This window comes from Sycon ciliatum, chromosome 10 (assembly GCF_964019385.1).
Source record: "Sycon ciliatum chromosome 10, ocSycCili1.1, whole genome shotgun sequence".
Lineage (NCBI taxonomy): Eukaryota > Metazoa > Porifera > Calcarea > Leucosolenida > Sycettidae > Sycon > Sycon ciliatum.
The window spans coordinates 18170457-18194837 of record NC_088652.1 but is presented as its reverse complement, the minus strand read 5'-3'; the positions used below and the strand labels follow the sequence as shown (position 1 = coordinate 18194837).

Here is a 24381-nt window from a genome sequence, read left to right as displayed (position 1 = left end):
CGACTTTTCGCAAAACGGCGCATCGCCTGCACTGACTGACTCTGTATGTAGTGCATGCGGCACGCGGCGCACTTTCGCATGACATGACATGTCTTGTTGCACAGCGGCTGGCGCTAGAACGCTCAGCGCGCTTGTACTTCGGATTTTGCGATTTTTTTCGAGGGCAATGGCTTCCTTTATCAGTTGGCTACCTACGATGTATACCAGGGAGTCGTAAAAGCCCGGGAGAGGACACGGGATGCGCGCACGCGGACGATGTTTGCCTCGGCCAGAAAGTGAAGCACGCTAGGCCGGCGCGGCCGGATCTGCTCGATCCACGGCGCTGTGCTTGTCTTCAGGGCAGGGAGTCCTAAAATACCAATATTTTACAACTCGTTGGTGACACCATTATCCGAAACTGGTGGCGAAGGAAGGATAAACATGATTGTATGTCTGTCAGACTCAGTACAGGGGTGGGGAGTTGAGTGTGTGTGTGTGTGTGGGGGGGGGGGGGGGAGGCGTGTGTATGTGCACATGTGCTTGTACTTTTGTGTGTGTTTGTACAGTGTTTGTGTGTGTGCTTGTGTGTGTGCGCGCGAACGTGTGTGTGCATTTTTGTGCACAATTCCGTTATGAAGTACAAATGATAGGTTTACCTTTTGTACACTCGCCAAGACTTCCGTTTCCTAAACGGCTCAAGTCACCGCGTACTCAGTATACGAGTAGAAAAGTGTTGAAATTATCAAGATTTATAAATAACGACCTGCAACCATGTACAATGTAGATAGATAGGGAACACACATTGATTGTTTTTAAAAGAATCCAGGCATTATCATGAATCATGGAACGAGTGCGTAATAATGCTCTATGTTGCGTTTTGACGATGCTGAAGGAAGGGAGCCGTCGCGATTTACTCACAACACACGCACAGAAGTCCACTCGACTGCAATTTCTGACACAAATTCATAAATCCACGAGTACGCCGAGGAAGCTCAGCGGATCTCCACAAGAACTTTCGCCCATCACCTGCAATGGAATATGGGCTGTATGATACGACCAGTGGTTAACACGGGAAGTGGCGTCATTTTCCACAAATCTCGTTTCATTCACAACCATTTGACTGCAATTCAGTGCAATTTCTGCCACAAATTCAACTCCACGAGTACGAGGAAACTCAGCGGATCTCAACACGAACGTTGGCCCATCACCTGCAATGGAATATGGGCTGTATGATACGACCAGCGGCTAACACGGGAAGTGGCGTCATTTTCCACAAATCTCGTTTCATTCACAACCATTTGACTGCAATTCAGTGCAATTTCTGCCACAAATTCAACTCCACGAGTACGAGGAAACTCAGCGGATCTCAACACGAACGTTGGCCCATCACCTGCAATGGAATATGGGCTGTATGATACGACCAGCGGCTAACACGGGAAGTGGCGTCATTTTCCACAAATTTCGTTTCATTCACAACCATTTGACTGCAATTCAGTGCAATTTCTGCCACAAATTCAACTCCACGAGTACGAGGAAACTCAGCGGATCTCAACACGAACGTTGGCCCATCACCTGCAATGGAATATGGGCTGTATGATACGACCAGCGGCTAACACGGGAAGTGGCGTCATTTTCCACAAATCTCGTTTCATTCACAACCATTTGACTGCAATTCAGTGCAATTTCTGCCACAAATTCAACTCCACGAGTACGAGGAAACTCAGCGGATCTCAACACGAACGTTGGCCCATCACTTGCAATGGAATATGGGCTGTATGATACGACCAGCGGCTAACACGGGAAGTGGCGTCATTTTCCACAAATCTCATTTCGTTCACCCCAACTCAAATAAAAGTGAAGTACAATTAGGGATTTGTCTTGCATTTCCATCGCCTCAGAATAAATTAACTTCGATAAACTGAGAGAGAATGAGTGAGGCAGCTGGAAGATGAGGATGAAAATAGAGATCAGAAGACTCGACGGAGCAATCGTCTCCGTGCTCTAAGAGAAATCGGAGAATGTCCCAATTAGTATTTCAAGAAGACATCACAATTTTCGAAAATATTAATTTCCTTGCCTCGCAACACCGTTCCCTGGCAGCGTTCCCCGGCAGCGCGAGGCAAAGATGTTTTCTGGGAATGTGTGCCGTGTCCTCTCCCGGGCTTTTACGACTCCCTGATGTATACTTTAGAAAGCGATATTCCGTACAGAAAGTACCAAAAAATCCAGGAAAAGTTGGCCTTTCGATTTTTTGAACTGGAGGTAAAAAGCGCCTGTGGCACTGGGGAGTGCACAGCTCAGCTGACAGCCTGGCTGTACTGAGTGCCTTGTCACTTGAGCAGTCAGCTGGCAGTGAAAGCTTTAAAAAAACTTTTTTTAAAAGATGTCGTTCTCTTTTCTTTTCTCCGATATGAGGACGCGGGATTTTTTATGGAGGGGTGGTATGTTAGGCCCACAATATATTAATTCATTAGTTCATGCATATTCATTTGGCCTGGGTAGCTACTTGCGCGTCCATGTTTGCCATAGCTACCCAGGCCCTTTATATTGCGTTGTCTCTCGCTCACTCGCCCCGATTCATTGATGCTCGACTCATTGGTTCTCGATAACAACCTCGAAGCTCGCTACGTTGTTCTCCTGTTGGACCTGTTGGACCTAACACATGTATGATGACTATAGCTGTACAATCATGTACAGCTATAGTCATGTTGTTGCTTGACAGCATGTAACAAGGTGGAGGACGCCGTGTTCGGAAACAGTGACCTTTCTACAACCATCCACCGTCGGGTCGGTTGATAGAGCCCCGGTCTGTTCAGACCATCTGAACCGTATGTTTAGACCCGGTTCTGACCCTCTTTATTCTAGGGGAGTTTTTTTATAGACTTCTCCCAACGTCAGTCGTGTATTCTGTGATCGCTCCTAGTTGTCTTCTTGATAGTCATAAAAATAGTACAGGTGGAATCCTGATAATTCGAACCTCAAAATGCCACGAAAAAACTTCTAATTAACCGGACATTCTAATTATCCAAACATGAGCCCTCAACACAATACGTATGTCAAAATGCTCTCATGGTCACCCAGAGTTGCGCTATGGACCTTAGGCACAGATTCCGCGGATACTGAACTGACCGGCACAGCCTGCTCATGCAAACTGAACTGACCAGTACAATGTACAGTGAACTTCGAATTACACTTTGCTTACTTCGAATTATCAGCACAAATCCCACACATTTTCTATGTAAGTGGAATCTGTGGGACTTCAAATTAACCGGACATATCCAGTTCGAGGTTCGAATTATCAGAATTTTTTATGTGGGACTCGTATTGATAGAAATCGGTCCTGGAAAAACTTCTAATTAAGCGGTATGTTCGAATTAAGCCATATTCGAATTATCAGGATTCCACCTGTAGCTATTTTAACCTGAAATGTTTTTCTTAAACCATACGGTTCAGATGGTCTCAACAGACCGGGGCTCTACCAACCGTGGATGGTTGTACTTCGAGTAGAAAGGTCACTGTTTCCGAACACGGTGTCCTCCACCTTGTTTCATGCTGTCAACCAACAAAACTTAGACCCCGGCTTTACAGACCCCGCAGTTATGGACACTTCGGTCTACCAGGCACCCTTTGGGCGAGTACCAGTGGATATAATAACTACTCCTTTGTCATGTTTTCGTTGAAATCGTGACGCCATACGCCTTATCTCTGGCACTTCCCCATCAAAATGGATGTGATTCGGAGTTACGGGCAGTTCACAGTCACGGGCAGTGCTCGACTCCGGTCTTCCGGACCGCCCGAATATTGAGGTCTGAGTGTAAAAAGAAGTGAAATGAAACATGCTCACCTGTACGACTGGTCCACCATACACATATACAATGGTCGGGTGCTTGGTGGCAGCAGCAGCAGCGGCAGTGGCAGTGGTGGTGACATCAGAACGGTCGTGCGGTGGGTGAACAGCACCATACAGTGTGTAGCCTACGGCACAGAGTACACGAAAAGTAACTTTCACACACTGGCAAAGCTGGCAAAGGTCTCCAGTTTAAATCCTGGTGATGACAGCCACATTTTCTTCAGACTATTCCCTCTTTTCAACACACACACTCTCTCTCTCTCTCTCATGTAGAGTAAAACCGGTAACTAACGACGACCACCCTTGGCTTGGGGCCAGAGAAAGCAGTCTTTAGTGGCAGGTGGTCCTTAGTTAGAGGTTTGCACCTCACAACCATAATATGGTTGTGAGGTGCAAACCTCCACTTCGCCAGGCATATCTCACATTCATATATTATATGAATGTGAGATATGCCTGGCGAAGTGGTCTGTAGTACCAGGCTGGTCGCTGGTCACGGTGGTCTGTAGTTACAGGTTTAGCTGTACATACAGAATACAGTCAACTTCGCTAATAACGACTGCGGATATAACGACAATTCGTGAATAACGACAGAATTTCCATGCTCAGAGCAAAGTCCCATCTAACTGTAATACATATAATGCGACTTCGGGTAAAACGACACTTCGCGAATAAGGACACTTTTCTGATGCCCCGCTGAGTGTCGTTATACACGAAGTTGACTGTACATGAACACAAGAGGCGGTACGCGGTTTGGCTGCGCATGCAACTTGTACAGCACTGCTGAATGAAATCTACCCGCGTCACTCAAGTACACGCCGAGCGTTGCGCAGCCCTAGACGTGCGGACACCGGGCTGAGAAATGGTGCAAGGCGGAAACTTGAGCGACGCGACTGGGTTTCATTGAGCAATACTGTAGTTTCACGCACTGGGCAATCGTCAGACAGCATAGGAAAAACAGACAGATAGATAGACAAGCATGGTATTGGTTGACAGCATGTAATAAGGTGGAGAGACCACCGTGTTTGGAAACAGTGACCTTACTACAACCATCTGCGGTTGGTCTCCACTTTGTTACATGCTGTCAACCTACAACATGTTTCAACTAAACAATGTTTATCTAACACCATAGACAATCATACAGATGAATTCATTCACAGCTGTAAAGAATGACAACAATGACTCACCTTCATCGGTAACTCCATTATGGTCTTCTTGCATGGCAGTGCCGGGTTCACTATTTGATATACTAGTACCTGGAGTTAGGAAAGCATAGAGAAAGAGAGAGAGAGAGAGAGAGAGAGAGAGTGTGTGTGTGTGTGTGTGTGTGTGTGTGTGTGCGCGTGTGTGTGAGTGAGTGAGTGAGAGAGGCAAGAAGAGAAGAGAGGAGATAGAGACATACAAACAGACAGAGAGCGAGTGTTTGTATGCGTCCATTCGCGTCTGTAAAATGTAGAAACATGAGTGCTTGCTTGGCCGTGTGTGTGTGTGTGTGTGTGTGTGTGCGTGTGTCTGTGTGCGTGTGTGCGTGTGCGCGTGTGCGTGTGCGTGTGTGTGTGTGCGCGTGTGCGTGCGTGTGTGTGGAAAACCACAACACGTCTGGCACATCAAACTGACCTGAACGACTCTTGAAGGAGAAGATCTCCCCATGCGTTACTTGGCTATTGTTCTGCACTGATCCCGATCTGATATCACTGGGGTGGCTCAAGACACACCGTGCTACAGTCCTGGGCAAGCAGCCTCCTGGATGGTCGTAGAGAATGTCAAAGATAACTGTGGTCGGGGATGCCGCGAGTGATGAGAACACGGACGTGAAGAAGCGGCCGCACTGACAGAGGACAACGGTAAAGAGAGAGGCACATGAGCAGGTACAGGTTGGAAATGTTAACAATACAGGCCATTAACGGGGTGGGATTGCAATAAAGATGAGGGAAGAAAGGCATGGAGGGGGGGGGGGCAGCTGACACCCCGGACATGTACTTGCAGTCACCGGAATACAAAGTGAAATGTGATATTTGCCTCGGAGAGTGAGAGTGAGAGAGAGAGAGAGACAGAGAGAGAGACAGAGAGAGAGACACACACACACACAGACCGAGAGAGGCATATACACCGTTGCAGCGTTCACACCAAACGATACATAGGCATACTTGCCAACCCAGTCAAAGCAAATCCCTTAGTCACACACCCAGTTTCCCTTAATGTTCTCTCATTTCCCTTATTTTCCCGGTTTTCGCCAATTTCGGCCATTTTCTCTTTTTTGAGGCATTTTTGCGTAATGTCCGCAATTTTTTTATTTCTTTTTATTCATTTCTAACCCATTGCTCATTGGGGTACTAAAACATGACTTTCTTTATTGTCAGATCGCCCCTACATGTGTGATTCTGTGAAATGCAGGGCCGCATGTGCCCTTGTCACACCACAAAACAACCTTTTTTTATGAACACTCATGGTTCAGTGCGAAAACCGGTAGTTTTTCGATCAAAGTCAAAAAGCCCCGGTATGCCGGTAGTGATCGTAGTTTCCCGATAATACCGGGAAAACCGGTATGGTTGGCTAGTATGCATACGCATGCCAGTATGTGCTCACCGGACTAATGACAGGTTGATGGTGGTAGCCAATCGGTGTTAGCCGCTTTACAACAAACTTGTTCTCCAGACTGTGCTTGTAGCACATTACATACCTGTACAAACACACACACACACACACACACTCTCACACACACACACACACACACACACACACACACACACACACACACACACACACACACACGCACGCACGCACGCACCCACACACAAAAGTACACACACGAGGACGAAATGAACGACAAAAAAAAACGTTCGCAGCGACCCCTGACAGTATGCGAAAACCCGCAACCATACATGCATGGTGGCTTTTGCTATGCGAAAGTTCGCATTCCAGTTCACAAACTGAAAAGTGTGCGCAAACTAGAAAGCAAAATTGGTGATGCCAAACCTCTGTACTAATAACAATACACAATGGCTGGAAGCCCAAGACTATGCCCAAACTGAACACGGGTGACAGTTCAAATTGCATTCTGCAAATTCAACACCACTGGGTTTTCCCGTTAGGAGTGCGGGAGCTTGAAGCAGCAGCATACATGAGCTGATGCAAGCTGCAGGACGCATTGTACCGAAGCGGCCATGAGGTGATGCAAGGTGTAGAACGCATTGTATTGAAGCGGGCATGAGATGATGCAAGCTGCAGGACGCATTGTATCGAAGCGGCCATGAGATGATGCAAGCTGCAGAACGCACTGCATCTAAGCGGGCATAGGGCAGAGACTTACAAATGACACTCTAGAGGTGTGTCCACTGTTCCAGTGAAGAACACACATGAATGCTGCTCATCCACGTGTAGCTGTACACACACGCACGCACGCACGCACGCACACGCACACGCACACGCACACGCACACACACACACACACACACACACACACACACACGCACACACACGCACACGCACACACACACACACACATACACACACACACACACACACACACATACGCGTGCAATGCATGCACCCACAAGTGCAAGGAAAACGGGAGAGTGACATGATCAGAGACGTAGCAGTCCTCAATGAATCGCACATGTGCCGGTGTGAGTGAGGGTGTGCGTGTGTGCTACGTGTGTGCTTGGACATGTGAAGGACACACATACGTAATACGGTATATGCCCATCGCTCAGCATGCCCATGAGTACACATGTGCAATGTATACATGCACCATATAACCCCCCCCCCCCCCAAAACCCCACAAACATACACTAGGGAATTTTGGCATGACATTACTACTCGCTGACAAAACAAGTGGTCGTTTCGTCAACTAGAAGGCACATGGCTGCATGCGCTAAAAAAATAAGCCTCCGAACGAATCCACGAACTCAGCATATGAGACGAATGCAGATTCGTGTGCAAGTTACAAACAAAACAACTCTAATAAGACACAGAGAGAGGGAGTGTGTGTGTGAACTCACCAAGTCCGAATCAACTTGCCAGTTGACGTGCGGTGGTGTGACGAGGTGCTTAGTACCGCTGGCAACAACGAAATCTCCACAATTCCTGCCAGGCCAGACACCGCTAGCATTGGAGAGTGTGCACGATGGTAGCGCACGCCCACACACATCTATACTGCTGTCGTCGGCAGTGGTTGGCATGGTGATATCGCGGCAGACTCGTTTCGGCGAGGAGCACGGTGTGGAGCCGTTGGATGCCGTCGTCTCCGGTAGCACTAGACCGCCGCACACTGGCCGTGCACTGTTGGCGTTAGCGTCGGCTTGCGCGTGTGTTGCCATGCCAACACAGTCCACATGTACCCCCGGTGTGGTGTGGCGATTGATGGTATCTGACGATGGCGGTGGTGCACACTGCGTATCCATCCGGTCAGGAGTGGACGCAGCCGAAGACGCTGTGGGAGCAGAGTGCAAGCTGTCCTGCAGTGCACATGATCCATTGTTCGTACTCTGTTGCTGTTGAGTAGCGGTATCTCCGACAGTAGCATGTGATACATCACCCGACTCAGCCATGTAGGTGAACGCGGGTAATCTACCATGATCAACGTGAGACTGCATCGTCACATCATTACTAGTATCCGTAGCTGCTGGCTGGCGATGAGCCGATGTCGCTGTATTGCACGCATGTTGCGAGTTAGTACGTGAGGCAGTACAACGATTGCTACTCGACTCTTGTAGTGGCGGTGGTGGCTGTGGCGGTGGAGACTCAGTTTGATTACCTCCGCCAGCACAGCAGCTCAGCCAGCCAGGCACTCTGCTGCTGCTGCTGGTCCGCTGAGCTGTGCTGGCCGCGACCGTAACATCACCACCACCACCACCATTGCCTTCTGGAGCAGCAGTGTCCGTGCCTCTAGCATCACCATCCTTACGCCCAGCGTTAGTGTGCCTGTAGCATTCCAGCTGGTCACGTTGCCAGCGGCGACGATGGCAAAGAGCTGACGCATCGCCGTCCTGGCATGGTCTGTGATTGCGGAATACATGCGGCGCGGTGGAGCTGCCACTGCACTCAGCACAGGTGAAATCCAAGCCGGGTTCCCGTGGCAACAGGGATGCCGTTGACGTCGTGTTGGTACAGCTGGGCGCAGAACTGGTGGGGGATATCACCGCACTGTTGTCCACTGCACTGCGAGCTGATGTAGAGTCTCCACCGCCACCACCACCACCACTGCCCTCGTCCACCTCCGTGTCAAAACTAGCGAGGGACACGCTCGCACTCGCATCGGCGCCATTGTGTGCTGCTCGTGCTGTGTGTTCGGTGCTGAGCGGAGCATGGCGGCTGCCGCAGGACAGGTCACAGGTGATCAACTGCAGGTTCCGGTGGCCAGAGTCCAGCTCGTTGGACCAGATGAAGCTGAGTGAGTCGTTTGTTGCCGAGTTGTCGCCATCGCCTCTGCTGCCCACCGTCGCTCCTGCTGTTGATGGCGCCACCGGAGCTTTCACAAAGTGCAGTAGCTGATGGTACTGAGGGAAGATAATGAAAACATGGATACAAACACAAGGGCCAAGTGAGAATTAACTTTGAGGCATCTTGCAGCTTCATCTGTAGAAGGAGTTCGGCGGACACACCCATTGTTTCATTCGTACCTGACGATAGCAATATTGCCGAAACAGTGTACATTAAGAATTGGTTCGGTTCTTTGCAATGCTTTGGGAATGGGTGTGTCCGCCCAACTACTTTCTTCTACAAACACAAAGACGCATAGGTATTATGCGCAGTTTTCTGGCACTCAATCTCCGGGCAGCTAGCTGTTTCGACCTTGTTAGGTCTCCTCAGCAGGGCCCAGATTCACGTCCATGAACTTGCAAAAGAGGCTTCTTGCTCGCACATAAACATGCCAATCATACATACACTTACAAACATTAACCAATCATACATACACTTACAAACATTAACGTGAAATTGCTCCACCGCCGCTAGCTGGAATAATGCCCAATGAAATCGACTCGGGTGGACCGAGATAGGACATAATATTATGACAAGAGGTTGACCTCATTCTGGAACTCAACTAGCTCATTCAGTACTGAGCCAACTCAACCAGACCCGAATGAACTCCTTTAGAAAAACAGAAAGCTTCCAGGCTGTCCAAAAGAGGGCTCAATGACCAAAGTGCAGAGCTACTTACAAGTACAAGAAGAAGAGGGTGAATAATTCCAATGAACTCCTCTAGAAATGGATGAATTCTTCTAGAAACGGATGAACTCAGTACATGTAGCGGCCCGAAGGCCAGTCCTTACATTAATCCAGGGATGGCGATGGTCGGTGGTTGTGTTGTTGCTGGACATGGCGGCGCAGTGTTCAGTAGTCTCCTCCAGGAGTACCACGATGGGAGCGACCGTGGACCCCACTGCGCAGCCGTGGCGATCGTCATCATTGCTGCTGCTTTGCTGGTGTGCTGTGCTAGTGGCAGTGGCTGATGATGACGTCGCTGGTGAGGATGACGTCGCTGGTGAGGATGACGTCGCTGGTGAGGATGACGTCGCTGGTCGGTGCCCTATTGGCCAGCCATTGTCCAAGACTGCGCAGAAAGATGATGTAGGCACAGAAGTGTACGTACACACACGTACGCAAACATGTGTGTTCACACACATGCACATGAAAAAAACCCACACACGCACACGTAAACCGTGAAGTCGTGCATAAAAGCCGCACTTGAATAGACGCCGCACTTTTGGAAACATCAAAATATATAATAGCACATACGGCGCCCTTATATAGTAGCCATGACTTCAAAACACGACACTTTGCTCACTCCTAGGTCCTACAGGCTACACTATAGGCCCTCTCTAAAGTCAAATTGTCGCATGTATAAGCCGCACGTGCATAATTATGAACTCATGGCATACATAGCAAAGTGAATTGGAGTCAGTTGGGTGCACCGGGTGCACAATTCACACCTAAGCCTGTCTTGTATAGAAGCCTGTCTCATATAAAAAGTAAAAACCTGTGAAATTTTCCAAAAGTCATAATTAAAAGCCGCAGATTTCATACAAGACTGTACGGTGCTTACGTTTGAAGCCGACATTGTGACTTGAGTGTAAAGGCAAGTACACTAGCTTGCAGTTCTGCTGTAGACGATCCAGAAGATACGCATACACCCTACATGCCAAGACAAAACAAGCAACATAGAGAGAGCTTTCAGTATACAAGGTGATGGGACAGACACACTGGAAATTGCTAAGTGAGAAAGAGAGAAAGAGAGAGAGAGAGAGAGAGAGAGAGAGAGAGAGAGAGAGAGAGAGAGAGAGAGAGAGAGAGAGAGAGAGCGAGCGAGCGAGCGAGCGAGCGAGCGAGCGAGCGAGAGAGCGAGAGAGAGAGAGAGAGAGAGAGAGAGAGAGAGAGAGAGAGAGAGAGAGAGAGAGAGAGAGAGAGAGAGAGAGAGAGAGAGAGAGAGAGAGAGAGAGAGAGAGAGAGAGAGAGAGAGAGAGAGAGAGAGAGAGAGAGAGAGAGAGAGAGAGAGAGAGAGAGAGAGAGAGAGAGAGAGAGAGAGAGAGAGAGAGAGAGAGAGAGAGAGAGAGAGAGAGAGAGAGAGAGAGAGAGAGAGAGAGAGAGAGAGAGAGAGAGAGAGAGACTGCACGTGCAATGGAAGAGACTGCCAAAATCAGTGCCAAAAACTGATTTACAATAGAGTCTGAGTTGCATGTGTGGACAACAACGACGACGACAAAAACAAAAACAACAACAACAACAACAACAACAACAACAACAACAACAACAACAACAACAACAACAACAACAACTATCTCTTATTGGCCACTGGCTATCGTGAGAATAAAGATTTGAAACAACAACAACAACAACAACAACAACAACAACAACAACAACAACAACAACAACAACAACAACAACAACAACAACAACAACAACAACAACAACAACAACAACAACAACAACAACAACAACAACAACAACAACAACAACAACAACAACAACAACAACAACAACAACAACAACAACAACAACAACAACAACATTAACAACAACAAAACTCACGCATTTCTTCCCGGCACCCAACCAGCTGACACAAGGTACTCCATGCTGGGAAAGATCTCGTACAGCTCCTTGCTCAGGCCGTAATGGCGCACATCATACGCCTGCAGGAAGCATTCAGAACGCCAGCCAGCCACACACAAACACAAGCACGCGCATAAACACAAGCACACGCAAACAGCAGCCAGTCATTTTCCTGCTGGATCGTCGCAGCCGACTCAAGGCTGAAGTACCAACGGACAGTACCGTCGGGCGCTGAAGAACAACCAGGCTAGAACCTCACCAAGCACAGCACACCAATGTATACACGGTGACTCAACAGTGCATAGACTGTACAGCATACCAATGTATACACGGTGACTCAACAGTGCATAGACTGTACAGCATACCAATGTATACACGGTGACTCAACTGTGCATAGACTGTACAGCATACCAATGTATACACGGTGACTCAACTGTGCATGGACTGCAGTACATGAAGATAAGAACGGTCTAGGCTAGGAGGCTGACCCCCCAGTTCTTCGCCAACCCACAGTACTCGTAGACAAGTATTGGCTATCCGCTGCTCTGTTGTCGGGCCATAAAGTGTGTTTTAAAAATGAATTCTTTCCTTTTCAGCCATTCTTTCGCCGATCTTGATGATCGAGGGCCCAAATTCTTATCGGAATCTGCTCCAGAGATCTACCAGCTTCCGTTCTCACTACAGACAGCGGGTTCTTTTCATAGCACGGAAAGCCAGGGCAATGCAGTTCCAAAAGTCGCAGGCTATCTGCTCTACTTGGCAGATTTCATCTTTTTACATTTCTCATCACTGCACATGATCTCTGTTTCCATCGGTGGACACTGTTTGAATAACGTATAGTATGTCTATTCAGCTTGTCCTCTTGATTACGATTCTACAAGTTAGAGTAACGACACTAGAGATTGGTGTCCATCATATGCATATAACGAGTTCCAGTATAGACTCACCTCCCCGCTGGAGCTCATGCAGAACTCAACATAGCGCAGAACTACGGTAGCATTCGGACGACCTGTACATGGATACACAATATATACATGTACATATACATGCACACACACAAACATGCACACACACACACGCACGCACGCACACACGCACGCACGCACACACACACACAACCCACACACACACACACACACAGGTAAGGGTTTTGCAAACACCACCAAGATCTAAGCTATCACTGGCTCCGACCACAGCTGTCCGTCAGGGATGGTCGGCATCTTAGTCTGGTTAATGTCCAACCTCAATGTTGCTCCTCTGTGGACATTAAAGACCTTTTTCGATAACATGATTTTTGGACTCGCCTCCAGAGATTTGTCGTAAGCTAGGGCACGCGTACAAGAAACAAGTGGCAAGTTCGTACAAGGGAGTAGTAAAACACCGGTATTTTTCTACTCCCCTGTTCGCACGCAGAGTCCACTGTGCACTGAGTGCAGGCCTCTTGCCACTCCCTGGTTCCCAGGACCCCGGTTCACGTGATTGTGACGTTTATTGAATAAGGTATATTACCTGACGACACTAGCCACCAGCGAGTCACCGATCATCAGCAAGTGCTCTACAGCCTGAGGCAGCTGGCCATAGAGTATAGAGACACCGAGCGTGACTTTCTGTGAGCACCAGCCACCAAACCGCTTTAGTCAGTGCAGAGACAAGCAGTAGAGGTGCCGGAGTGCTTACATAATCGCCCTAGCATCGTGTCGCATGATTCCATAGCAACTAGGGTAGGGGTGAAACGAGTGCCAAAATTGAGGACTCGAGTACTCGAGCGAGTACGAGTATTTTACTGACAACATAAACAATGCACTGCACACATTCTCGCCACACCGAACGTAGTACTCCCGATACATGAAGTCTTGCCAAGCACTTCTCACAACGTGTTACTATCAAACAGCACTGGACTTTTACAAGATTCAGATCTAGAGGTGCTAGGCCGCAGTAGGCGCACTTGCCTGGGCTGTGAGTACTGGTCAGAGCAACAGAAGTACTCTAATTTCAGAAATTTTCGGTGCTCAATATTTTCGGTATGAAAGCAAAAGGCTTGGTTAGGTGAACAGAAATTTTCGGTACAGAGAAGCAGTTCCCTATTGGATTATGTGTGTAAGTGTTTGTTCGGTGTATTGAAATTTTAGGTATGAAACAGATGCACCGAAAGCACCGAAAATAGAAGTACACCGAAAATTTGTGAAATTACAGTACTTGATGTACATGCATACAGTAGTGCCTAGTACATTTCGAGAATTTTTCGCGAAACGAGTTCTCGCTCTTTCAAATTTTCGAGCGAGCGCTCAAGTATTCGATATACTCGTTTCACCCCTAAACTAGGGTCATCCGCAGCACACGGCCGCCATGATCCTGCACTAGGCTGAAAAAACCTATGTGACCTATGTGGGCAGGGTAAATATGAGTGGTCAATGTGCGAGTTCAAGTAGTGGCACTTCTGATGAGAGGCCTTTCATGGAACGATATTATGATTTGCACGTTGGATCATTTCTGGCCAAGCAGCTCGAGGTAAACCAAATCAACGCGATATCGAACGGACTGATCTTGGAACTGAGCAAGGTGAAAGATGAAAATAACTGTACCGACACGTCCCTATGTTCCTGGATTCTCAAGCTGAGTGGTACGCCCCATGATGTCTCCCTCCAAGGTGAAAAAGCAATTATGTCCTCCCTTGCCCGACTGCAAGAAAGGTACAAGGCGTTGCTGAAGAGCAGGCACATGAGCACTGGTCAGCAAATGTTAACGGCATTCCTGGAAACGTCATACACACTACCAAAGTTGGAGCATGCAACACCCAGCACGACAAGCTACACGACACCACATCGGTCAACATCACGTCATCAACCTGGAAGTGACAGTAGTGACAATTGTGAAAGTGAAGAAACCCAACGGCAGTCGCAAAAGGTCGTGGCAATGGAGAAACAAATCACCACAGCCCACGACAAGCTCGGAAATGTTAAGAAGAAATTACACAGAAGAGAAACGACTCGGCCCGATTTGCTGTTGCCATGAGCAGCATCGGTTAAAGCTCCCTCCCAAGGCTCCATACTAGACTGTTTTCACAGCCATTTTGCTCTCTCGACTGTTTTCACAGCCATTTTGCTCTCTCGACTGTTTTTACAGCCATTTTTGCTCTCTCGACTGTTTTCACAGCCATTTTGCTCGTTTTTCTTCCGGTGCTGTTGAGGCCGAGGTTGCACTCGTAATTGTGTTTATTTTGCCCGTACAAGAGGAGTTTTGACCATTTGAAAAAAAAAGAGAAGGGTCGCTCGACGCATCATCCGATGAGCTGAAGGAGGCGATAGACAAGGCAGGAGGATTAGCAGCAACTGTGGGAGAGCCTCAAGAGCAAGTAAGGAAGGCAGACGAACAAGTGGAGGAAATCACAGCGAAATGAGCGCTTGACACAGCAACACCAGCGGGCTTCGCGAATGCTGCGCTATTACAAACAGCAATCAGCTGAGCAGAAAGAAGCCGAGAAAAGCGAAGCAATGCCATGCGAGCACGAACCAACGAAGGGGCGAGAGCTACAACAAGAGTTGCTGCGTGTTGACAATGCTATTGCTGAGCTCGAGGAGCAGCTCGAAGAGCTCACAGCCCAGGCCAATGAAGAGATAGAAACGTACAGAGATGGTCACTACACAGACAGCATGTGCCAGTGCTGCATGTCCTAGCTGGCACTAAATGTGGGCAGTAAGAATGTCGGACCAGTAATCCAGGAAGTCCTCAAGCTTGCTGACCGAAAGCAAAGCAAAATATCTAGCCATGGGCTGCTTCAACAACTGGTTATGGAGAGTAGAAGCGTGAGTCAGGCTCAACTAGCTGAAGCGGCTACATCAGAATCTGCGAGCACTACGCTACATTATGACGGAACCACAGCGGCTGGCCAGAAGTATCACTCATTTCAAGTAACAACACAGGACGATACTTACACACTGTCAGTGAGCGATGTAGCCTCAGGGTCAGCAGAGCATAACTCGTGTTATGATACAGTTGCTCAAGGACGCAGTGAACCAGTGAGATACAACACGCTGGTACTACCACTGGCATGCATTACTGCTGCAGGCGAGAAATTAGTCTAGAAGGTCCAACATTGGCGCCCGGCTTTCGCCGAAGCCCGCGGCCCTGGGATTCTCGTGCTCTACCGCCTGGCATTCGTCTCGTCACGTCAATCTCGTCTCGCCGCCAACCTCGTCTCATCTCCAACCTCGTCTCTCCTACGCCAACCTCGTCTCGTCTCTGTCAACCTCGTCTCGCCTATGTCTACCTCGTCTCGTGCAAGACATGCAGGTCAGCTATTTCTCATTATTTCTATTTCTATTTCTCTCTCTCTCTCTCTCTCTCTCTCTCTCTCTCTCTCTCTCTCTCTCTCTCTCTCTCTCTCTCTTTTCTTTCGGTTTATTTATTTCGTGAATTCTCGATTCTTGATTCTTGGCTCTCGATTCTCGACTCTCGCTACGTTGTTCTCCTGTTGGACCTAACAGTTCCATAACAAATACTATGACAGCCAGAGCATCCGTTAACACCAAATTCAACGAGCTTCTCCACGTATACGGCGCCAAAATGTCTGGTCAAAGACAGTCGAGGGTTGCAAAAAACCTCTCTGAGAATGAGAAGTCCTTCATGAGCAAGCTGAATAGCCACTTGTGTGGGCTTCACTTGCTCGTCAACCCCTTGCTGAACAAAGCAATGGCGTCCTGAGAGAGAAAGAGTCCGAGGCCAGCCACGCAGCGCACGGCGATCCGAGCCCAGTACAAGAATCTGGCGCCATTCGGCTAATACGATCGCCTGCAAGTTATTCGAGCGACATGGCAGCGAAAAGTCTGGTCGCATGGTGGACTTTGCCGCATTCTGCAAAGTTGTGGACTAGCAGCACTACCATTGGCAGCCTTCAGCGGCAACAGATTTTAACATTCTGTTCTTTGACGCAGCTGGGGTGTATTTCTTGCGTCCGCTCATGCTCGAGTACTGCTATTTTGCTGAAAAGGGAAAGTTGCCAAGTGCTATGGCTGGAGATCTTGAGGACGAGAACTTCGTTGCTGGCTGCCGTACTCTGGGCATCATTGGAAAGCTCATCACAGCCCCTCTGTGGAGGTTTCTTGTTTCCGACAAGCCCTCCGCAGAGGTGTTCCAGGTGTACCGTGAAATGTCAGTGGAGCTTGCAGTCTGGGCTGAAGATGCTGCTGGATGGCAGCGGACGGCCGTGTAAGCCGGCGACCGCTCAATCCACAACTGACGTGTTCAACACGCCTTTTCACGCCAGCCGACACCGACCGGGCAACGCTGGAGCTGCATGCTTCAGTTATTGGCTGCAACATTCCATGGGTGCACGTCCCGGGTGTGGTCGCCATACCTGCCTGGTGGACACCTTACTAGCGTCGATGCCGCATGCAAGTAGCCTAAGCATTCCATTCCCGCACTCACACAGAACGTGCGCATAAACTGAAATGTGCATATGGTAGGTTATGCTGACCTTTCAAACAAACTTCCAGTCAACTTCCCCATCATGCAGGTGGTGTATATTGGGCATATAAACCCCAGCCCAATATAAACCCCATATAAACCCCAGATCCATATATACCGTTGCCACGGAGTTACAGCTGACCTAAGAGCTAGTTGAGTGTCAGTTTGTATGAAGGTCAGCATAAGTATAATACATCCCACTAGTACGCTTGTACTTGGTCCGTTTCATCGCAATAGTCGCTTATCTATCGCCACTAAGAACAGGAGTTTTTTTTACCGCTCTGTAAAAGTTCCAATACGCATAGTGAAGAAGCATGATACAGGATTACTGTCCGCCGCAAGAAAAAAAGTCAGCAAAGGAATCGGATGAAGCAAGTCGAAGAAAGGAAGCAAGGTTACAAAAAATGTACAAAAGAAAACAGCGACGGAGCGCGTTCTTGCACTGACGTTTTAGTTTCTCCGCCTGGCGTATGGCAGCGATGGGAAAGGAACAGTCGTGGCTGTCACTTTGGCACTTGGAGGAATGTGGGCAGCGTGACCCAGTGTCACCACCGAGGGTTTCAACAATGTCTTTGAATCAGGCACACATCCCTCTCCAGACAGCTGTCGTACGCTCTGCTGGATACGCTGACCACGACTCTTTTACTGCTGCTGCCAGGTCGGACACGGTCTTCTTTGCCACCATCTCGCTATCAGTTTGCAGGCTTGCAAAGAATGCCAGGTCGTTGCAGTTCAAATGTGGCGACTGAGCTGGCTGGCCTGGCCATGACAGTCACGCTCTCCAGGTCAGGATGTCGATTTCCCCTGCTACAGTTCCCGCCTTTGAGCGGTCTTTGAGCTGCACTTGGCTTTTCCCCACTTTCCCATGAAAGTCATACGAATCGCGATGTCACTGGCGCTAGTCGCGATGTTTTTTTCTTTCTGGTCTCCTTTTATCTTGCCATCACAACCTCCCAAACGGATGTGAGTTAGATATCGAGATCTGACTGGGTTTTACCTGTCAAAAGGTGCGTGGGAGATAAGCGACAATTGCGATGAAACGGACCAAGTACGTGAAATATAAACCATAAGCAAGCATCGGCTGCGCCTCGGTTTGTATATCGGTTTATATTTTCACGTACAAGCATACTGTTGGGTTGTATTACAGTGGTCCCTCTATAATCCGGCACCATTTGTGCCACGGAAAATCTGCTGGATTAAGGTGGGTGCTGGATTAACAAATCGGATTTACTCCTGCAATATGCATGAAAAGGACATTTTGGCTACTGAAAATTGTGCTGGTTTATCGAGGGTGCTGGTTTATAAAGTGCTGACTGCTGGATTAAAGAGGGACGACTGTATATACATATTTTCCGGAGTATACGCCGCACCTACTAGACTTTTTCGTCATAACATACACACATCTACCCTGTTTATCACCGTTAATTTAACCATCGTAGTATAAGCAGCACCGACTTTTTGGGGGGTGGATTACTGGTATTTAAAATGCGCCTTATACTCTGGAAAATACGGTAGATCTGTGGTTATGCATGGCTGCACGTCTCACACACAAACACACACTCACCTGCTCTGGGGTAGCGCAGCCGTTCTGGCTCGGGGTCACCGCATATCGTCACGATGTCTACCTGGTGTTCATCCACCTGCATACACACGCACCACACAGGCGCACCACGCACACACACGCATGCACACGCACGCACACACATCAGCAGCCGCAGCCGCAGCAGCAGAAGCAAGAAACATAAGGTTGAGCCTCCCAATCACACGTTCACCATGCTGAGAACAAAGTACAACATTGTGTACATTCCTCAATTTACCAGCATCAGTTGCGTAGAAGAACTGACACACGCACGCACGCACACACAGAAGCAGCCGCAGCAGCAGCAGCAGCAGCAACACAAGGTTGAGCCTCCCAATCACACATTCACCATGCTGAGAACAAAGTACAAAATTGTGTACATTCCTCAATTTACCAGCACGAGTTGCGTAGAAGAACTGACGCTGGTAGATCTTCTATGCAACTCGTGCTGGTAAATAGAGGAATGTGTGGTCGGAAGGGAAAAGCTGTGAACTCTGGTCGTGGTAGAGGTAAGAGAGGAGGCGCTCGTGCCTCAGCCGTATTTGAGTTTCCCGACTCCGATAGGGTCGGAACCACGTCGTCGTCGTCCGAGTACGAAACGGCAGTGGAACACCAGCCCTCGGCACCCCCAACTGCAGCTCCACAACAGGCTGGTGCTGCTGCGTCCAAGGCAGCCACGGAGTTCGAGAGCGGGCAAGAGCTCTTGGGCATGAAGATCCGAATGCTGGAAAGAGGCATGGAAAGGTTGGCAGAACGAGGCAGGTCGCTGAAAAGAAGACGAGGGGGAAATTCCCCTGATGAAAGATCATCGTCGTCCTCGTCCTCGTCCTCCTCAGAGTCGAGATCAAGATCCCGCTCGCCGAGGCAAAAAAGGAAGTCCGGAGCACCCACGGAGCTGAACTGGAAGACGACCAGCTATGCAAAACAGTTTGCATTGAACGAGGAATTGTTGGACAGCATTGCCTCAATGAAGTCGAAGTCAAAGAGAAAAAGGAGAAGAGCAGCGAAAAAAGGTGAGCGTGTACTTAGAGAGAGGCAGGAGTGGCTTGTTGTCGCTTAAAACCATGGCCACCAGGTGGCGACTGCACTCCAAGGAGGCAACCTGCTCATGGACCTGGTGACAGGCTCCAAAAAGCAGAAGCGGCTGCAGGCCGCAATGCAAGCAGAAGGGGTGAAAAAGAAAGCGGCGGGAGGTGTACGTAGCCTAGGTTCGGTCGATGCTAATGTTCAGGCAGGGCAGGGGATGGGGATCCCACCTCGTCCACATCCAGGTCCCATTCAGCATATGCCAGGTAACTTTCGGCCCCCTCCGGTGTGCCACAGATGTGGGCAGCCAGGGCATTTCGTCAGAGTGTGCACGCAGCAGCCGACGGCCGCTGGCCAGCAAAATCGGCGGCCAATGTAAGAAGGATACGAACACGTCGCGGAGGAGTGCAGCAATATTTGACATCATAGCTATGTTGTATAATTTATACAGTCCGTATCGCCTATAAGGTTGGCGGCTATAGTAATATACCGGATATAGTGATCAATTTCTCAAATTCATTTTCATTTGCCATAACTAAGTATACACAGTTATCGCGTATAGTAATAATCGTCTATAGTAATTTATCGCCTATAGTGATCAAATTCATATTTCAAAAGACCTTTATTACATTATTTTTGCATCGGTTATAGTGATTGATGTAAAATCAAGTGATGGCAGAGGAGAACAGGGTGTTACTTCTTCGTGAAGAACTTGTGCAGTGAGTGTTGTTTGGTGAGTTCAGCACGTACAAGTTGCCAAAATATGCCTCCATCATGAGGAAATGCTGATTTTGTGTGTCAGGAGCTACAGCCAGCAACATGACATTGTATATGTATGTAGTGCGTATGTGCACGGCGCGCTGAGTCGTTTGACACCCCACTCGCATACATTCCATGCAGTATCGGTCATAGTAATATATCGCTTATAGTGATAAAATGCTCAAAATCAAACACCAACGCTATAGGCGATACTGACTGTACTCTGATTGATATAATAATTCAGTGTGGCTAGTTCTAGACCGATGTCATATTGTGCGTCCGATTTCATAAATTGTGAATACAATACAATACAACCATCCAAAGTTTATACAAGTACTGCGGAAGTGCTGCGTGTCTTTGTGTGCTGTATGTTATATCTGCAGGTAGCACCGGGTGCTACGCTGAGCTGCTGGGATCCTGGATCCGAAGTGCCGGGCACCAGGTGCCATGTTGTTGATGCTGCTGTGGCTGCTGGTGAGGGATAGTGATCTGCCCGTTGAGACGCGAACTGCCACCGAGGGGTAGACGGGGACAGCGCACATCGTGACTAGCCAAAGTATTCGGCGACCTCAACCGAGTCTCCTGCTCCTATCATGGATAGGGTACTACAGTCCATTCAGAAAAAGATGGGCTCTGGCTCTGGCGAGCTCCCGTATTTGGCGATTTTTCGTGATTTCATTGTACACAGTGCAGTGCTGCGAAATTTGAACTTTGAAAAAGAGTCCAAAAAGGGTACCTGAACTGGGGTTCGAACCCCACAATGCACTGTTGCAGGCAGGGTCAAACGGCCTGGATTTTGATGGTTTTTTCCAATTCAATGCTTCTGGGGCAAAACCTGGCCAATATCCTATTCTTGTTATGGCTTGCTTTTTGGACAAATAGACTTCAGAAACATAATTGGAAGAGGATTCCATAGGGATTGCAGAAAAAAATTCTAAAAAAACTCAAAGTTTGACCCATTTATGGCCAAAAGCTAGAAGTCCATCTTTTTCTGAATGGACTGTAAACCCGGCTATGCTTTGTGCGTCTTGTGCAGTAGGTCTGCATTCACCGCATGTTCAAATGGCTGCTGTGTGTGATAGAGCTGGGTGTGCATGCTGATGCTCGGGCAAACAAATTTGGAGCAGAGAAATGTTTATTCCTCGTTGGCTGAGCGAAGCGAAAGAAACGAGAAATCTAGTTCTCTGTTAATATTTTTTGCACGTGCGTGCGGAACGGGTACGAGGGCAGTGTGCTGTGGTTGAAAGTGCTGTTGCTGTGATTCTGCAGATCATTGTTTTTCTTCTTGCCAAGTGTGCAGCTGCCCACCCACCCACCCTGGTCAACTGTCTTCTAAGTGTGCGCTGCCGTTATCCGCTGTAGTGTGTGCTGCAGACTGTAGTCGGGTGACTCATGATGCTCTGGTCTATTCGCTTGGCGAGTTTTTTGTACTTCAAAAACGAAGTAGTAAAGCATGGTTCCTGAAGCCTAGCAAATGCTGAAGCTGCCGATGCCTTAGTTTTCTGCCTTAATCTTATGTATTGCTGACAATAAGTTCGGGCTACAGCGCTGGCTTTCTTCCAAGGCGCATAGCGCCATTATCTAGCTATGTCAAGAAGTCTTGTGCAGTAGGTCTGCATTCACCAACGTGCAGTAGGTCTGCATTCACCAACGTGCAGTAGGTCTGCATTCACCGCATGTTCAAATGGCTGCTGTGTGTGATAGAGCTGGGTGTGCATGCTGATGCTCGGGCAAACAAATTTGGAGCAGAGAATAAAGATTTGAAACATGTACATATAGCTATACCTGCTAAACGAAATCCAATCGCGTCACTCAAGTACGCGTCAGGTGTTGCGCAGCCATAGACCTGCGAACACTGGGATGCGAAATGATGCAAGGTGCGAACTTGAGTGACGTGACTGGATTTCATTGAGCAGCATGGCATGTACATGTAGCCTTACCTGCTCATAGAGAATGCGATAGCGCGGGTCAGTGCCATTCTCCGTGCGGGAAAGTCCCTTCTCATCTAGACAAACACGGGCACATGCAAACAGGCGCATACACGCACAAACTGGCCATTGGATTGTCTTACGCTATACCCCGTCGTCAACCAGACATGGAAGCAGTTAGCAACTGCTCCAAAGCTCCAAAGGACTAGATTTAGGTAATCTGGATTCCTACCTTTTCCGACGGCGTCATCAAACAAAGCGCTGCCGGAACAAGCTCCCAATGAACAACGGCCTTGGTATGGACGTTCCGAACAGCAGCTGCAAGGCGCAGAGCTTTGGTACAGGAGAGAGAACCAGATGAAAACAGCTATAGGCTGGTGCGCTCGGCATCAAGTTGTCTTTGCCAGAATACCCGGCGGCGGCAGCGGTGAGTACAGGCGCATGGCAATAGCCGCCATTCAGCGTAATGCCGGAGCACTGGTTGACTTCCCTGGCTGCTTGGCATGGCAGCGTTATGAGCAGCAGCAACAGCAGCAGCAGCAGGCAAACAAAAAGTCTGTATCGCCAACGCCGGGTGAAGATGGCTCTACTGTAAATAGTGAACTGACGCAGGCACATCTGGACGAGTGTTGCAAGGACGTGGACAACTTCACAGGCGTTGTTTACCCAACCACCACCAGCACGGACAGCAATAAAGTTAGGCCGTACAAACCGATTCACAGGCCAGCGAATGCGGAACGTGGCCGACGCTTTGGTGCGCACCGGACACTGCTGATCGTACTTTTCAATCATGCGTACTACGCAAATACTTAGTTTCTGCTGGAGCTGTACCAGGGCATCTTTGCCGGCGTTGTGTTCTATGGGCCCAAAGCCAGTGCTCACTGGAATGTCACTGGCGTAGATCTACAGAAGGGACTCCTGCTGCACCGTGCCATCGCCCAGGCCACGCTCGACCATTCGGACCACGGCAGCTACCTGTGGATTGGCGATGACGTGTTCCTCAACTACCCAACGCTGGCACGCACTGTGCTGCTGCAGCCGCAGCGCGTCTGGATGAGTAAGCTGTGGCGCGTGGTAGATGCCTTCAACAGCTCGCACCACCATCTCAACTGGATGAATCATTCGGCGTTCGGCGCCCATCGTTTCCCGGAGGCATGCATACCGCAGGAGTTGGTCAGCCGCATGCAGTGCTTGCAACCGAGGTGGCCTGCAATCCTGGAGAAATCCGTGTCGGACGTTGGCTACGTACCCAGACATCTTACGGCTCCCTTCCTGACCATGGCGCATGCATTCCGCAACCTGTTTGAGGAGCTTGCCTTGCCCACCCTGCTGAATGTGATCGCGGAGAACGTGGATACTGACTTATCGCCATGGCCGGCCACTGGCTATTTGTTAGATTCGCGTACACCGAAAGCTACGCAGGAGATGTGGAGCCAGTGAAACGTGACGTTTATCCATCCACTGAAATTCAGCTCTTCTGGCACGCGTGCGATGGCCAGGAAATGGCTTGCTCAGGCACTGAAAAGGTTCCCATGTCCCTCTTAATTATTAATGCCCGTAATTCCTACGCTGGTCGCTGTCGTCATCATCTGTTCTCCCCTGCCATGTAGTTGTGATCTCCGTGCCAGCGAGCGTGTGTATGTGCTCTCTCTCTCTCTCTCTCTCTCTCTCTCTCTCTCTCTCTCTCTCTCTCTCTCTCTCTCTCTCTCTCTCTCTCGCTCTCTCTCTCTCTCTCCTCTCTCTCTCTCTCT

General features: G+C 48.9%; 1 protein-coding gene across 1 annotated transcript in view; it reads right to left on the bottom strand.

Moving 5' to 3' along the window:
* The window catches only part of LOC135826390 (uncharacterized), a 73099-nt gene that overhangs the window by 34307 nt on the left and 14411 nt on the right, over window positions 1-24381 (bottom strand). Inside the window, exons 5-16 of the mRNA XM_065338999.1 lie at window positions 22643-22707; window positions 18903-18978; window positions 12823-12884; window positions 11855-11955; window positions 10872-10960; window positions 10099-10379; window positions 7828-9324; window positions 7137-7207; window positions 6413-6506; window positions 5444-5654; window positions 5014-5082; window positions 3824-3954 (exon numbers count right to left, since the gene is read on the bottom strand). Coding sequence (XP_065195071.1) covers window positions 3824-3954; window positions 5014-5082; window positions 5444-5654; window positions 6413-6506; window positions 7137-7207; window positions 7828-9324; window positions 10099-10379; window positions 10872-10960; window positions 11855-11955; window positions 12823-12884; window positions 18903-18978; window positions 22643-22707 — 2747 coding nt within the window. The remainder of the gene's footprint in view (window positions 1-3823; window positions 3955-5013; window positions 5083-5443; window positions 5655-6412; window positions 6507-7136; window positions 7208-7827; window positions 9325-10098; window positions 10380-10871; window positions 10961-11854; window positions 11956-12822; window positions 12885-18902; window positions 18979-22642; window positions 22708-24381) is intronic.